At 51.7% G+C, this 15,562-nt stretch overlaps 2 protein-coding genes across 7 annotated transcripts in view; both read left to right on the top strand.

Annotated features, from left to right (window-relative positions):
• MAPK1IP1L (mitogen-activated protein kinase 1 interacting protein 1 like) overlaps positions 1 to 7,910 on the top strand; it is a 36,714-nt gene extending 28,804 nt beyond the window's left edge. For 3 of the 5 annotated variants that reach the window (XM_052696677.1, XM_052696678.1, XM_052696676.1), the window contains exons 2-4: positions 3,500 to 3,527; positions 4,043 to 4,756; positions 5,313 to 7,910. In XM_052696677.1, the coding sequence (XP_052552637.1) occupies positions 3,504 to 3,527; positions 4,043 to 4,756; positions 5,313 to 5,324 (750 nt within the window). In that variant the 5' untranslated portion in view covers positions 3,500 to 3,503 and the 3' untranslated portion in view covers positions 5,325 to 7,910. Of the gene's footprint in view, positions 1 to 94; positions 3,528 to 4,042; positions 4,757 to 5,312 lie in introns of all 5 variants that reach the window. The other 2 variants (XM_052696679.1, XM_052696675.1) reach the window with 2 other exon arrangements.
• Positions 7,911 to 11,876: 3,966 nt separating this feature from the next.
• Positions 11,877 to 15,169, top strand: LGALS3 (galectin 3). Of its 2 annotated transcripts, none has more exons than XM_052696661.1 (6): positions 11,877 to 11,967; positions 12,962 to 12,984; positions 13,386 to 13,652; positions 13,846 to 13,934; positions 14,174 to 14,342; positions 14,906 to 15,169. In XM_052696661.1, the coding sequence occupies exons 1-6, from the start codon at positions 11,895 to 11,897 to the stop codon at positions 15,059 to 15,061; spliced, it is 777 nt and encodes a 258-aa protein (XP_052552621.1). In that variant the 5' UTR covers positions 11,877 to 11,894; the 3' UTR covers positions 15,062 to 15,169. The 2 variants fall into 2 exon arrangements, with proteins under 2 accessions (XP_052552621.1, XP_052552622.1); XM_052696662.1 differs by having other exon boundaries at positions 11,880 to 11,967; positions 13,434 to 13,652.
• Positions 15,170 to 15,562: the final 393 nt, after the last annotated feature.

The following is a 15,562-nucleotide window of genomic DNA, read 5'->3' as shown; positions in this document are numbered from 1 at the left end:
GGTTGGATGGGGCCCTGGGCAGCCTGGGCTGCTGTGAAATGGGGAGGTTGGTGGCCCTGCATTGGTGGGGGGTTGAAGCTTTGTGATCCTTGAGGCCTCTTCCAACCCTGGCCATTCTGTGATTCTGATTCTGTGATCTTGGAGATGGGAACTCAATCTGTCACATCAAGAGTGCAGAAAATGTTGTGCAGCTGATGAAGTTATGAAAACAGTCGAGGCTTTGTTTGAATAGCTTTAGCAAAAGAAGGAAGCAGGGTTTGGGGCGGCTCTTTCTAATGGCAGCCACCGGGGACCAGTGATGAAGAAAAGCCCGGGAGGGCAAGAGCATGGGAAAAATGCTCCTGCATTGCTCATTTCCACTTGGTTCTGATGGGAGCAGAGAGGACACAGAGCTGAAGAAACGCTGTGGGGCTGTTTTATGGCGGAGGCTGAAGGGTTTGGTTTGCCTTACAGAGCATCAAGCCCAGCAGTGGGGTTTCCACAGAGCTCTGAAGCTTGCTGTGTATTCAGCTGGTGTTCGGTGCTGCAGGTAGGACTGGCCTGGCGGTGCTGCAGAGGAGCACGTCTGGGCCTCTGCCATTCTCACCTGCATGTTGTTAATTCCTAGTAATTAGAGGTGAGTTGTTGGGTGTCCAGGAGGCCTTGGATTCTTGTCTGCAGGCTGTTTCTGTAGTTTCTGGGTAGGTGTGCTGGAAGTCCTCCGTGCCAAGTTTCAGCTCGGGATAAAGGATGGGAGATTCTGCTCCTCATGCTGTCCTTCTGTTTATCCCAGACACCGGTGTTCCCTCTTTGCCTCACTTCAGTTTGATGTTTTTGGCCCTATGCTGTGTCTGGAGCTGCAGGCTGAGTGCTTCTGTGAAGCACAGGGTGCTGCCAGGGGCGTTGGCCTGCACAGCACAAAGGAAATGTTGTCTTGCAGCAGTGTGGATGCAAGCAGGACTTTGGATTGAATGCTGCCAGTTCTGTGGCCTTTCTCCTGCCTGCCAAATTACTTAAACTCCTTGAATCCTCCTCCTTCTACTCGCTCTTCTTTTTCCCCTCGCCCCAAGAAAGTGCAGTCTGAAGTAGGCTTTAAATGCAGCAGGAAGAGATGTCTGATCTGTGGGCTGTGATTCTGTGACTGGCTTTTCTACACAGAACTGCAAAGGGAGACTCCAAGCCCACTTGTGCTAAAAGCCTCATCAATGCAACAGTGTGTTTTCTGAGATGGTGAGCCCACAGGTTGGCAGTGGGGACCCTGAGATCTTGGGTCCAACAATGTCAGAGTTTCTTTTTGAACACGTGGATGCCTTGGGCAGTGCTGCAGATAGAGCTGGTATTTCAGGGAGGTTTTGACTGGAGTTCGGTGCTGTGCAGCTGGAATGGCATATGGATTCTAGATGGGTTTGTGTGGTGAGTGTGTCTATCAGCACCAGAGTCACTCCTTTAATAAATGGAGGTGGCACTGCACAGATGAAATGGGTGTTTGAGGAAGGTCCCCAAACAAGGCCATCCTGTCTGCAAGAGGATCCTTGACATGCTTGGCACTGTCTCAGTTATGCCAAATGTTGCCAGCAAATGTTGCTCCAGTCTGCTTGCCAAAGTGAGAGAGCCACTAAATCTCTATCAGAAGCTGTGCTTTGCTGCAGGTTTTCTCCTAACAGCCATGCAGCAGAATTGTTTCCTTAATTTTCATAGCACAGAAGTCTTTTGAAATAATCAGCTGATAAATATTGGGGATTTTTGGTGGCACTTTGCATGCAGGCCTCTTTCTGCTGCAGCCATCCGTTGTCACAGAATCACAGCATGGCCTGGGTTGCACAGGAGCACAGAGCTCATCCAGCTCCAACCCCTGCTGTGTGCAGGTCGCCAACCAGCAGCCCAGGCTGCCCAGAGCCACATCCAGCCTGGCCTTGAATGCCTGCAGGGATGGGGCATCCACAGCCTCCTTGGGCAGCCTGTGCCAGTGCCTCACCACCCTCTGGCTGAAGAACTTCCTCCTCATATCCAACATAAACCATGGCAGATGGTCTCTGCCATCCCATAACTTCACCTACAGCTGAGGAGTTCACTCTGCTTCTGCAGGGCTTTGGTTGCCTGATGGATCGTTGCTGGGAAATGAGCAGAGTCGTGCTGTCAGGAAAGTAAGGCTTAGGTAATAAAATGGCAAACATAATTCAATGTAGATAAATGTGATGTGATTCAGAGAGCTTGAATGTGAAATTGTGTGCATCACTTCGTATATAAAATGATGGGCTGACCCTTAACACTGAAGAACAAAGTACTGCTGTGGGAGTCAGTCTCAGCAGTGAGCAAAAAGAAGATCAAACGTGAAGAAGTATTGGGAAGGAAATAGAGGATGAACCAGAACATAATTATGGAACTGTATAAATCAGTGGCTCTCCCACATTTTGGATTCTTTGTGGCTTTTTCTTGTCGTTCATCTCAAGAGATACAAAAGAATTGGAGGAACCTCAAAGAGAAGCAGTGAGGATACTGGAGGGGATGGAATAGGTGCTGTGCAAGGGGGAGTGGAATCGGCTCCATCTCAGCACGGAGGAGGAACGGCTGGAAGAGAATGGGAAGAAATGGGAAGAACACACAGTAATGAGCAGCACAGAGAGGGGCTGGGTGAGAACAGATCTGCAGAACGAAGGAGCATCACCTGAAAGTGACAGAGGTGCCTTGGATGGTTGGAAGCACTGAGCTGTCATTGCTGCTGTTCTTCCCTGCAGACGCTGCTGAAGATGAAATGGGGGCTGAGCTCATTGTCCCACTGCCCACAGCAGTGCTGTTTTACCATTAGCAAATTGTGTCGATTTAAAAACAGACCTTACTAAAACAGGTTCAGTTCCATGTGAAATATTTGCATTATGTAGATTGGAATTCAGTGGGAGGCTTATAAGCCTTTCTGCTGGGGCCGTCTTGCAACACTTCTCATGAGGTGTTGAGAGGTCAGGAATCAGGCACTTGTTAGAGGCTTTCCTTGTGCCTGCATTCAAGACTGCTTGGCTGAAGTCAGTGAAAGCAAATCGGAGCATCCACCGACTTCAGTGTATTTAAAACCCACGTTTGGTACTTCTGAAAATAAGATCTGAATGGGGGTGTAATCGTGTTTAATTTTAGGGGCATTGACTTCACCAACTTCTCCGAGTCCCAGTTTAGAATAGAGCCTGGATACCTGCTGGCATTGCTGCAGAGGCTGCTTGTTTGGCACGAATACCTGAAATATTTCTTCTTGGTGTTGTGACCCATTTACACTGCGTTGCTCCCATCTGAGATGAGATGGAGGCTGCAGTTCTGCTGTTTCCTGGCTCCTGTATTGAGGGAGAGCATTTGGGTGGCTGCTGTCCGTCTGCACCCCAGTGGTTGGGATGGAACCATTGGTGAGAAGCTCTGCCAGCTGGACATCCCTTTGGGTTTGAATGAGACAAATGTCAAATTCTTTATTCTTTATCGAACTCTTCCTCGATGTACTTTATTTTCAAGGAATTTCACTTTATTTTACCTTACTTTTCAGCAAAATGTCTGGAACTGATGATTTTTCGGTAAGTAATGGCTTTTTGTTCCTGAACATCTGCCAGTTGTATTACTTCGTTCTGCTCAGGCACTTCTGTGAGAAGAGGGGCAGCTCTCAGCTGAGATGATTGCCTTGGCATTGCAGTAGCAGCTCTTTGCTTTGGGGCAGAGCTAACAGTCTGTGGCCTCCAGGTGTGCCTTGCAGGCTCTCTTCTGCTGCGGTGCTCACAGAGGACCGTTGTCCTGATAGCATCAGAATAGCTACAATGGAAACTTACAACTCTTCTTCCTGGATTTATACCAGAATTGCTTATGATTCCACTGCTGCAGGTTGCCTTTTATCTTTGGCTTTAGAACTGTGGCACGTCAGGATGCCTCTCTCCTTTAACCATAGAAGCTGCTCAAAGTGAACGCAGCCCTCTGCAGCGGCAGATGCTCTTTTCCTCCCGTTCAGGCAGCTGCAGTGCATCTGTGTAGTGGGTGAAGGTGGGCAGCCAGCAGCTCCCGCAGGGATCTGCCGTGCTCACGGCCCTTTCTCTCTCAGTTGGCAGATGCTTTGCCCGATCAGTCTCCCGCTAAGACCCCCAAAGTGAGCGGCGCGAAGCCCGGCCAGCAGCCCTCCCAGCCGCCTCAGGGTTGGCCGCCCTCGAATCCTTGGAACAACCCGAGCGCTCCCCCCGCCGGGCCCTCGGCGCTGCCGCCCAACACCTCCGCTTCCAGCGTGCCCTTCGGACCTCCTCCTACAGGAATGTATCCTTCAATGCCCCCCGGACCGCCTGCTCCATTTCCTCCTCCTCCTAGCGGACCCTCTTGCCCTCCTCCCGGAGGTCCGTATCCGCCCCCAGCCGTGCCGGGCCCCGTCCCTCCTGGGCAGTATCCTCCGCCAAACATGCCCTTTCCAGAGCTTCCACGACCTTATGGCGCTCCGACGGAGCCGGCTGCGCCTCCCGCTCCCGTCGGGCCGTGGGGATCCATGCCCTCTGCAGCATGGGGACCGACGATGGCGGGGCAGTATCCCGCACCCAGCATGCCGTATCCCCCCCCAGGGCCGTACTCTGCTCCTGCCCAGACTCCGGGAGCGGCGCCGACGGTACCGTGGGGCACAGTCCCACCTGGAACGTGGGGACCTTCGCCGCCAGGTCCGTTTCCTCCACCCGCAGGATCGTACCCGGCTCCAGGACTCTATCCTACGCCCCCTAATCCTTTTCAAGTGCCGTCTGGTCCTGCTGGTGCTCCGTCCATGCCGGGCGGCCCCCATGTGAGTATATGTGCTGCATGTGGCGCTGGGCAGCCTGCTCTGGTGGTTGGGCGAGCCTGCAGGCAGCAGGAGGGTTGAAACTGGATGCTCACTGTTGTCCTTTTCAACCCGTTCTTTGACTTCGTTTTTTGTTATCGGTGAATTATTCTCGATACGTTTTTAAGCGTGGGAATTGGGTAGCAAAAGACCTATTAATGCAGGTAAGAACTTTAAGGGCTCGTCTGCGCAGTCAGTGGGATAACAGGCAATTTTCTGCTTAAACATTGAACTTCGTGCACCAGAGAGTCACATTCCATCTGGTTGGAGCCTGTCTGAGCACTGCGCTGTAGTGGTCTTCCACTTGTTGGAAAGACAGAAAAAATAAAGGGGAAGAGACTTGTAAGAATGTTCAGGGATGAAAGATAGTGTAGTGTGTAGTCTGGAGAGATTGCTTTTCAGGACGCACGGGGAATAACAACCCATGGTCAAATGTTCTTGAGCTAAGAAGTGCTGTAATGCTAATGAACTGCTTTGTGAAAGCCCTGCAATGACCACCAATTCTCGTTGTCTCTTGCAGCCTTACCGTTGAACACGTTCTGGGCAACAAAGTACTGTAGCTTTCCACCTTCATCCACTACTTACAGAGATTTTTACAGTTTTTGTTTCAGTAATGTTTGGGGCTATGAAGAATACTTGCCTCTTGTATGTGCATTTGAGGTATGAAGGAGCAATTTAGCAATTTGCATAACATTAACTTGCTCGTATGTTGGCGTAATTGTTTGGTTTAATGAAACGAGCTACAGAGAGCAGAAGTAAAACTGAAATCCGTGGTTCTTACTCTGGCCAATATTCCTTGGGAAAGTGAGAGCTGCCAAGTAAGGATCCTAAAGAATCAGGCACAAGGACTTGCGAATCAGAAACAGCTTAAATTTCCACGAATGCTTTAAGTCTCGTTGCCGGACTCGTGCTGGTTGTTGAATGGATGGATGGTCGTATCTTGTCTATTTTCAGGTTATTCTAAAATGTCAATAAAAAGTATTTCAAGATTTTTTTTTTTTTGGTCAAGAAATGTAATTTTTGAACGTGCTGCAGTAATGGAAACGACAGAGACGGAGCGCGTGAACTCGAAGGCTTTCTCAGCACTCTGTAAATCCTGCACACAGTTAACGGCCCGGTCTGGGACTGCGGAGGAGGAGGAGGCGTGCGTTGAAATGCTGGCTGTGAGCGGCCGGCGCCCTGCTGCTGTCTGTGCAGTGCAGAGCTGGATGTTGCCGTTCCCTTTCACGGACCGCTGTGAGTTTCATGCATGCCCATGAGGACTTCGCTTTGCCAGTTCTCGTTCTGTGGTGGTTGGAGGTTTGACTTGGTCTGTGTAAAGCATTAACTCCCACGTAGGTAAAGTACTTCCCTATATCTAACCTGGGTTCTGGTTGTTTAAATTTGACTTGTCTGCCGAGTTGTGTAAACTCAGCGGGTGTTTTCAGAGTCCCTAGAAACTGAACTTGAGCTTAAAAGGTGAAGAAAACCAGCCTGGCCATTCCCTTCCCAGCAGGTTTTGGCGAGGCTTTTCTTTCTATCTGCTCCAGCCATTCCCTTGTGCCATCCTTACTGCCACAGCTGGGGACGAGCAAACCTCACCGGGGCTCCACTGAACGTGGGAATGGAGAGCAGCGCTCCGTTCCCGGCCAGGTGCCTGCATACCTCACTGAGAGCGTAATTTGGGATGTTTAGAAGCTGTGTGCTGCTGTGTGGCTGCCCCTGCTCTGGAAGGGGCGCTGCAGGAAGCTTTATATTCTTGCCATATCTGTGCTGGGGTGACTGCTGGTGCGGCGTTACTGAGGCACAGCCACGCGTTGCTGAGGAGCTCTGGTGGCATTTCATAGCCTGGATTTGAGCGTGGACGTTTCGCTTCTCCTCGGGTGGGGATCTCCTAACTTAGCCTCTGTAGGTAGAATTAGGAATCAGTGTTGCTTAACGTGTAGCTCGTTAGGGAGTCTTCGTATTGTGGAACTGTGAAAGCAAGTTAATTCGCTTCCCGTACCTTGCCATGGCTTCCTGCATGCATGTGATGAACTTCAGAACAAGTGGGCTGAGCTGGCAGTGGTGCCTGTTGGCTGCGCCGGCCCATGGCAGAGCACTGCGGTGTCCCTGCAGGGGAGAGCTGGGGCTCCTTGAGTCTGCCATGAAAACTGAAGGTACGAGCATCTCTTGTCTCAGTTACAGGAAGATGGCACTGGAGCTGAAGAGAAATGCGTAACACTTCAGCATAAATGCCAGCTCTGACCCTAGGAATCAGAACCCAAAGTGTCAGTATTACCTTAAGCAAACCCCTTGGCCCCCCGGGCAGCGCACTTCACTTAGATCTTGGCGAGACCAATTCCAAATAAACACAGTAGAACACTGCCTACATTTGCTCAAGTGCTTTTAATTTCAATACCTGCAGCCTTAGGTTATAAACCAATGTGATGAACAACACCTGTCCCAAAGGAGCGGATCGTGCAGCACCCTCCAGTTCCACATTGCACTCTGTGTCTGTGCGGAATGGGAAGAGGTAGGAAAGGAGAGGGCAGCAAACGTAGCAAGGAATGACTGCTGGAAGGGGATTTGTTTTGGTAACCAGGCTTCCAGGTTCTTCCTGAAGTAGGCAGGATCAATTACCGGAACGTTTAGGCTAAAATTCAGTATATATGGGATGTTTTTTCAATGTATATTCGTATTTCTTGAGGTCATGAGAACTGTTTCATAACCCCTTTGTTTTTGTGAGCCAAGTTCTTTGCATAGCAGTGAAAAAAAGGGTATCCCTGTTAATCTATTGTGTAAAAACTCAAGTTGTCACTATATGCCGTGTAGTAACTTTATCACATGTTATGTCAAGTGTGAGCAACTTCTGGCCTGAAGCTTTTGCAATGGAATTTGTCCATTTCTATGCATCGTTTGAGTTAAATTGCTGAGGAGTTCGTTTTGTGCTTTGAGGTTGACATACTGCATTTGTTTACAATATGAAATATAAGCAATCACATCTTTAAAGTATAGATTATCACCTGCTGCTGTATTTTCTTTAGATGAAACAAATATTGCTGTATGATAGTGAGAAGCTATAAATACAGGATTTGATATTTTTTTGAAGATGCTGTCACTTTTGTATAAGATTAGACATTAAACGTATTTTCAAGACTGTCGTGTTCACTGTTCTTCACTCACAGCCCTTGGCATGCTTGTGTAGATTTTTATTTTACTTTATTTTATTTTAGCCTTGAATTAAATAGTAAAGAAACAGGACGTCCTTGGTTTGCAACGACTGAATATAAAATCAGAATTATTGGACTTGTGTGTTTTTCCTCTTCCTTTTGTGGTTTTTGTGCCTTCGGCACGTTCACAAGTGCTGAGGGGCTGCGTGGCTGTGCGTGAATCACAGAATGGCTTGGGCTGGAAGGGACCTCAAGGATCACGAAGCTCCAACCCCGTGCTGCAGGCAGGGCCACCAACCTCTGTGCTTAATAGCAGGCCAGGAGTTCGCTCTGTGATTTGGGATAGGAAATGCAGATCCCACACAGGTTTGCTCAGCAGGGCGCCGTGTGCCCAGAGCAGCCCCTGCAGCATCGCAGAATGGCTGAAGGCCGCTCCTGGGAGCTGACTTTGCTCCCTGGCCATCACCAGGGACACCGGGGTGAGCTGTTGGATCTGGGGAAGGTTTGACCCTGGGGGGAGGTTGGGAAGGAGCCGAGCAACCCGATGTTCCTATGGCCAGCTGTGTTCTGCTGAGGCTACGGCTGAAATCCTCAGTGTGGGATGGAGGGCATTGCTCACAGCTCAGGTCTAAAGAAGGCTTCCAGCTGGTGGGGAGAGCGTTTTAGAGCAAGCAGCGGGTGGTGCTGCTGTAAGACTGAGAGACCTCTTCACCACGAGGCTGGTGGAGTGCTGCAGTGCTTGTGTCCAAAGGGGCCGTGCAGTTTCCATCCTTGGAGATTGAACTGGACCGCGCGGTAGCAGAGGCACCTCTCAGCACAGGAGCTGAGCGCCGCTGAGCTCTGTAGCATCATTGAATGGTGCTCTCCTGCTGCTCCTCAGCGTCTGACACCGAGCAAAAGCTGCTGTCTGCTACCTGCTCTAAACGGCTCGGATGCCGAGTGAACGAGCTGCTGGCTGCACGTACAGAGCCTCGCCGGAGTCAGCAGAGGGCAGTGCTGCTGTTTGAGAGCCCTCCTGGGGGACCTCTGCTTTGAGACATCCTCATTGGACGTGCTCAATGGATTTAAAAAGGAAGGAGACAATTGCAGCAGTTCAGTGCCTGGCAGCGTTGTTTGGGGTAAGGAGGGCTGCTGTGTGGGGTGGTGCTGGGGATGGTGGTGGCTTCTGGGATAGGACAAGGGGGAATGGCTTTAAACTGAGACAGGGGAGGTTGAGGTTGGATATGAGGAGGAAGTTTTTCAGCCAGAGGGTGGTGAGGCACTGGCACAGGTTGCCCAAGGAGGCTGTGGATGCCCCATCCCTGCAGGCATTCAAGGCCAGGCTGGATGTGGCTCTGGGCAGCCTGGGCTGCTGGTTGGCGACCTGCACACAGCAGGGGTTGGAGCTGGATGAGCACTGTGCTCCTTTGCAACCCAGGCCATGCTGTGATTCTTCACACAGCGCCTTTGGGTTGGTTGGGAGATGGCACTGTAAGTTTGCTTCTTTGCACAGACCTGCATCAAACTGCATTGGATTTGGAGGGGGCCGGGGGCTCCTGTAGTCTCCATTGACACAAATTGCTCCCACAAAGTGCTGGTTTTTTGCCTGCGCTCTCATTTTCTAGAATGGAGCCACAAAGGCAGGAGGTTGGCGCTGAGGAGGTGTTGGTCTCTTTTCTCAGGTGTCAAATGATAGGATGTGAGGAAACCGGCCTCGGGTTGTGCTGGAGAGGCTTAGGTTGGACATCAGGAGGAGTTCCTTCGTGTGGATGAGGGATCAGGCACTGCGTGGGGCAGTGATGGAGTTCCCCATCCCTGGAGGTGGTGGAGGGGTGGGGTTTGGTGATAGGGCTGATGGTTGGACTTGATGACCTTGTAGATTTTCGCCAGCCTGGATGGTTCACAATTTTATGGGTTGACTGTATGGCTCACTAAAAAACAAACAGCCCTATAAAGTAGACAGGAATTGTTCATTTCCAGTCAGCAGTTCCTTGGTTTGAAGTGATTTAAGCCGATGTAGATAGCTCTGCCATCGAGGTTGGGATTTTTGTCTCTGCAGGACTCGGTGTCCCCAGGAATGATGGAAAGCAGCACACAGCTTCGTGCTGGATGTGAGCAAATGTTTCTTCTGCAAAAGAGCGGCGATGCGGTGGCACAGCTGCCCATGGAGTGCTGGGATCGCCATCCCTGCAGGTGCTCCAGAACCAGGGAGATGTGGCACTGAGGGATGCAGGCACGGCAGGGGTTGGGTGAGGTTGGGGATCTTCAAAATCTTTTGCAACCTGAATGGTTCTATGATTCTACAAGGCATTAAGTCTTGCTATAGGTCAGTGTGAAGCATTCTGGGACCGATGGTAAGGGGTTGGTAATTCCAGTCTGTGGTCACTGGTGGCTGCAAAGGGGCACAGGAGCTCTGGGTCAGTCTCTGAATTCATTTTTCGTACAATCACAGCATGGCCTGGGTTGCACAGGAGCACAGTGCTCATCCAGTTCCATCCCCTGCTGTGTGCAGGTCACCAACCAGCAGCCCAGGCTGCCCAGAGCTGCATCCTCTGCTTGGTCTTGTGCAGTTCTTCAGTGTCAGCAACCTGTTTGCCCTCTCCTCCCTTTTTAACCTGAGCTAACAGAGCATGCAGTTAATTGACCCAGATGGCAGTCATACAGTAAATATTGCTACGAGGCAATGACACGAAATCTCCTCAATAAACACAATTAAATAGACTGAAGCTCTGTGGATGATTGCAGGGCAGCCTATCAAAGGGAAATGCTCAGTGCTGTGTTGTCTTAGGGCGGGTGGTGCCAGGATGTCCTGTGAAACAGCACCAGGGGTGGGGTGAGCACTCAGCTCCACAGATCAGCTCTGCCTTTGTTTCTGGATTACCACAAAATGATGCTGTCAGATAAACTCAGGAGGAAGCAAGTTGTGTTTGGAGAATGTTTCTGGCCCTCGTGGTCCAACCCATCAGTTCTCCAGTTCCTTGATGCTGCAGCTGCCCAACAGCACTGCGTGCAAAGGCTTTCTGAGCCCATTCAGATGAATGAAGCACCTCCCCTACAAAGACAGGCTGAGGGAGCTGGGCTTGTTCAGCATGGAGAAAAGAAGGCTGCGGGGTGACCTCATTGCAGCCTGCAGTACCTAAAGGGAGCCTGCAGACAGGAGGGGAGTCAGCTCTTGGAAAGGGGAGATGATGGCAAGACAAGGGGAAATGGTTTGGAGTTGAGGGAGGGCAGATGGAGGTTGGATGTCAGGGGGAAGTTGTGTGCTGTGAGAGTGGTGAGGTGCTGGAACAGCTGCCCAGAGAGGCTGTGATGCCCCGTCCATCCCTGGAGGTGTTCAAGGCCAGGTTGGATGGGGCCCTGGGCAGCCTGGGCTGCTGTGAAATGGGGAGGTTGGTGGCCCTGCATTGGTGGGGGATTGGAGCTTCGTGATCCTTGAGGTCCCTTCCAACCCGGGCCGTTCTGTGATTCGGTGAATGAACCCACGCTCGGGATCTGTTTCCTGTTTTCATTTCTGCTTTGGTAACGCTGTGTCTGTTGTGTAACTGAAGCTGCAACACTTTTGCAGCAGGAGATGAAAAACACCAGAACCTCTTGGAAAAGCCGTCTGTCCTGGGCTGCACCCTCAGCCTGCCTGCACAGTAAAGGCATTCCAGCACTCCCGCACGTCTTTGCCTTTCGCCCCGCTTTAAGCAGCGCTGCCATCGCCCCAGGAGTGGATTCAGCGTGCTGTGCTGGGCTCCTGCTGCTCGATCTTTGAGGTCTTTTTCCAACCTCGGTGGTTTTATGGCTCTATGATCCTATGACTCACGTCGGGCGCCGCCGGGATGGGCGATGGCCCAGCAGTGAGTTGGAACCTTCAATGCATCCGATTGCTCCGTGTTCAGTGGGGTGGCATTCCTAACAGCTGGGAGGGGACGCCGCGGGTGTCCTCGTGCCGTGCTGCCCGCGGGGCTGGGCTCCGCTCGGTGCTCCGCCCCGGGGCTGGGGCAGCTATGGGTGGGGATATTGCTCAGCCCCAGAGCGCAGCCCGACACCCGGCCCTGATACACGGCCCGACACCTGCAGGTAAGGGAGCTCCGGGAAGGGGCTGAGCGCTGGCACTGGGGTTCCTGGGTTGGACAGAGCTCCCATCCTTTGTGAGTTGGGTTGTACGGCTTTGCCCACCATCCTTCACGTATCGAGGTTGCTTTGCTTCGAAATCCTTTTCCCAAATGGTTTCCCAATGCGTGGCAAAGGCTGAGCCTGGCAGGAGCCGACGTGATGGTTGGACTCAGCCATCTTAGGAGGTCTTTTCCAACCTTAACCACCCAGCGAATTATAAAGTGGGACTTTCAGAACTCGTGGGGCTCGTTGGCACCTGCCTGGCTGTGCTGGGACTGCCTGCAGTTAGTGGGGCACTGGGTCCTGCACCCTGGGAAGCAGAGGGATGGAAAAAGCAGAAAGCAAATATCTGCACTGCCAGGTTGGGGCAGCTGAAAGTCATTGCTCCTGGCCGGTGCCTGCAGGACTGCTTGGAAGTCACGCAGGCTCTGCGCTGCCTTTTGCTGGGGGAAGGGTTTGGTGCTGAGGAAACTCAGCATGATTTCCTTATTGCTGAAGCAGGTTCTCTCAGACCTTTGTGTTGCTCAGTGTTTCTTTTGAAGAGAATTAGACTTCTCCGCTTTCCCTTTGGAATTTTCCTTTTTCCCTCCCATTTCTGCCTCTCCCTGTTTGTTTGTTTGGTTTTTTTTCTCCTCTCTTGGTTTATGAATGCACTCTTTGATAGCAGGAACTCAGCCCCAGGCCGCAGCATTCCTGCATGGCGCAGCTTCGCCTTTTGGGGTGGCTGCAAACCCCACTGCAGACCACACGTCTCCCATAGGAACAGCACAGGGGGTCCCCCTGTAGGACCCCTCCTCTCCCATCCCATCCCAGCTGCAGGCCGGGCCTTTGGGTTTGGGATTCTGTGGCACCTCTCGGCCCGGCAGCGGTTATGATGGAGGTGGTGACCCACAAAGAGCCGTGTCACCTGGGAGGGCCACAAAACGACCTCACGATCTCCTCTGTCTTTTTGTTGTAGGAAAAATGTCGGACGGTTTCTCTGTGAGTATTGATTTCTTGAACAAACACGCAGGGGCCCCGTGGTGGTCATTGCGTGAAGGTGGGGGCTTGTGGTGGGACTTGGCACAGCTGCCCAGGGAGCGGTGAGGAAATCATCCCTGGAGGCGTTTAGGAACCGTTGTGAGGGACGTGGGCAGTGAGAATGGTGATTCTGAAGTCTTTTCCAACCTTAATGATTTTGTGATTCTGTGATTCCGCGTCGTTACCAATCCGTGTAACTCCAATCAAGGAGCATTAAGGGACTTTTGGGTTCTCAGCACCACTGGGGCTCCTGGCCGTTCCAGACGCAGCGCTCAGCATCGCGCAGGCCATGAAGGCCAGGTGCTGGCAGCCCTACTGGATGCTGTCTGTCTTTCTCTTCCTACTCTCCCCTCCATCCCCAGCTCTCTGACGCCCTGCCTACTCACAACCCTGGTGCCCCCCCAACCCAGGGCTGGAACCGGCCCCCAGGTCCTGGGGCCTACCCGGCGTACCCTGGATACCCTGGGGGACCTAGACCGCATCATGGACCGCCCGGACCATTCCCTGGAGGACCACCAGGGCATTATCCTGGAGGACCAGCAGGGCATTATCCTGGAGGACCGGCAGCAGCAGGACCCTATCCTGGAGGACCGGCTGCACCATTCTCCGGAGCTCCAGCTGCTCCACTGGTAACAGCTCAGACATATTTGAAAGCTTTTGCTCGTTGTGCTCGGCTGTGGGAGGGACCTGGGGCTGCGCGTCCTTAGGAGTTGCATGAGCAGCCACACAGTCACACCAACACCCAGCCCTTGCCTGACCGTCAGGCCTGTGCTGCTCGCCAACATGCTGTTCTGCTAACACCAAAATCTCTGTCCTCTCCAGAAAGTCCCCTACGATCTGCCCCTACCAGCAGGACTCATGCCTCGCATGCTCATAACCATCACGGGGACCGTGAACCCAAACCCCACCAGGTATGGATGGGTTGCGACAGCGTTAAGGGGCAGAGTTCATTTTCTGAATAGCACCCACCTTCTGTGAAATCGTGACTCAAAACGACCGTGCAAATCCTCCACACCTGCCCTGTCGTTACCTAGCAGGCCCTGTGCATTTATGTCCGCTTGCTGCTGCTTTCCAGCTGCTTTCCAGCAGCCCTGGGAGACAGCTCGTGTCTTCTGCAGAAAAAGCAGCTCACTGATTATTGCCTTTGCAGGTTTTCACTGGATTTCAAGAGGGGGCAAGACATTGCCTTCCACTTTAACCCCCGTTTCAATGAAGATCACAAAAGGGTCATCGTCTGTAATTCAATGTTCCACAATAGCTGGGGAAAAGAGGAGAGAACAGCTCCTAGATTTCCATTTGAACCTGGAGCCCCCTTCAAGGTAACAACAGAGAAAAGAAATTAAAAAAAATTCTGTTATTCCCATTTCTTATTGCATTCTCCCTACTGGTGCTGTCATTGTGCAGCAGCTATTGGGCAGGTTGCTGTAAGGCATCCTTCTGCACAGAATCACAGCATGGCCTGGGTTGCACAGGAGCACAGTGCTCATCCAGTTCCAAACCCTGCTGTGTGCAGGTCACCAACCAGCAGCCCAGGCTGCCCAGAGCCACATCCAGCCTGGCCTTGAATGCCTGCAGGGATGGGGCATCCACAGCCTCCTTGGGCAACCTGTGCCAGTGCCTCACCACCCTCTGGGGGAAAAACTTCCTCCTAAAACCTGCAGTGCAGTCCAGCTCTCTCCCCAGTCTGTTTCTCCTGCAAAACAAACGGGTGCACTCTGCCCTCCCTGCATTTCATGCTGCTTGAAAGGCGTAGTCATGGGGCAGACACTGCAGCTGAATCATCAAGGAAGATGAGCACAGCAGGGCTCTGGGGAAGGCAAAGGTCACCGGTGTTCCTGCAGCTGATGGTTCCAATTTGGCTCACTTTGCATTTCTCTTTCAGCTCCAGGTGCTCTGTGAGGGGGATCACTTCAAGGTAGCAGTGAACGATGCTCACCTGCTGCAGTACAGCTTCCGTGAGAAGAAGCTGAATGAGATCACCAAGCTCTGCATTGCTGGGGACATCACTCTCACCAGCGTTTTGACCTCCATGATTTAATTAGCAAGCTGTACCTTGAACACAAGTCTAGCACTCTTCAGAGAATTGTAACAGGAGTGCCTTCCTGTCTGATTATTTTGAAGCAATAAAGCATTTTCACAAGTAAAATTTGGTTTTGGTTAAGATGCAAGCTGTATTTGGATGTGGAAGAAGCCGAATTCTTGCTTTAGAATTTGAACCTCGGCCAGAGGATAATGACTATGAGTCATTTCTGATTTGCAAGAAGAATATGTGGGAAAGCTGTATGTAGCCTACAGGCAGTTGTCCTGTGAATGAGTTAAGATAGGGCTGAAGATTACTGCTGGAAGTCCCAGATAACTGATCAATGTTTTAGCCTCAGTTCCTCTGCTAGTAGAGCAGTCATTCCTTTTTGTATCAAAGTAGTGCTGCAAAGTGGTGCTTTGGTTCTCTCTAAAGGGGAAACACAAGAATAGGAATTGCATGGCCAGGCTGGGAAGGTTTGTGCATAAGTGACAAAGTGCCACTTCAGTGACCTAAGCA

Source organism: Tympanuchus pallidicinctus, unplaced genomic scaffold (assembly GCF_026119805.1).
Source record: "Tympanuchus pallidicinctus isolate F22 unplaced genomic scaffold, pur_lepc_1.0 scaffold3, whole genome shotgun sequence".
In the NCBI taxonomy this organism is placed as follows: Eukaryota; Metazoa; Chordata; class Aves; order Galliformes; family Phasianidae; genus Tympanuchus; species Tympanuchus pallidicinctus.
Note: the sequence above shows the minus strand (reverse complement) of the source record. Positions and strands in the feature narration are given on the sequence as shown.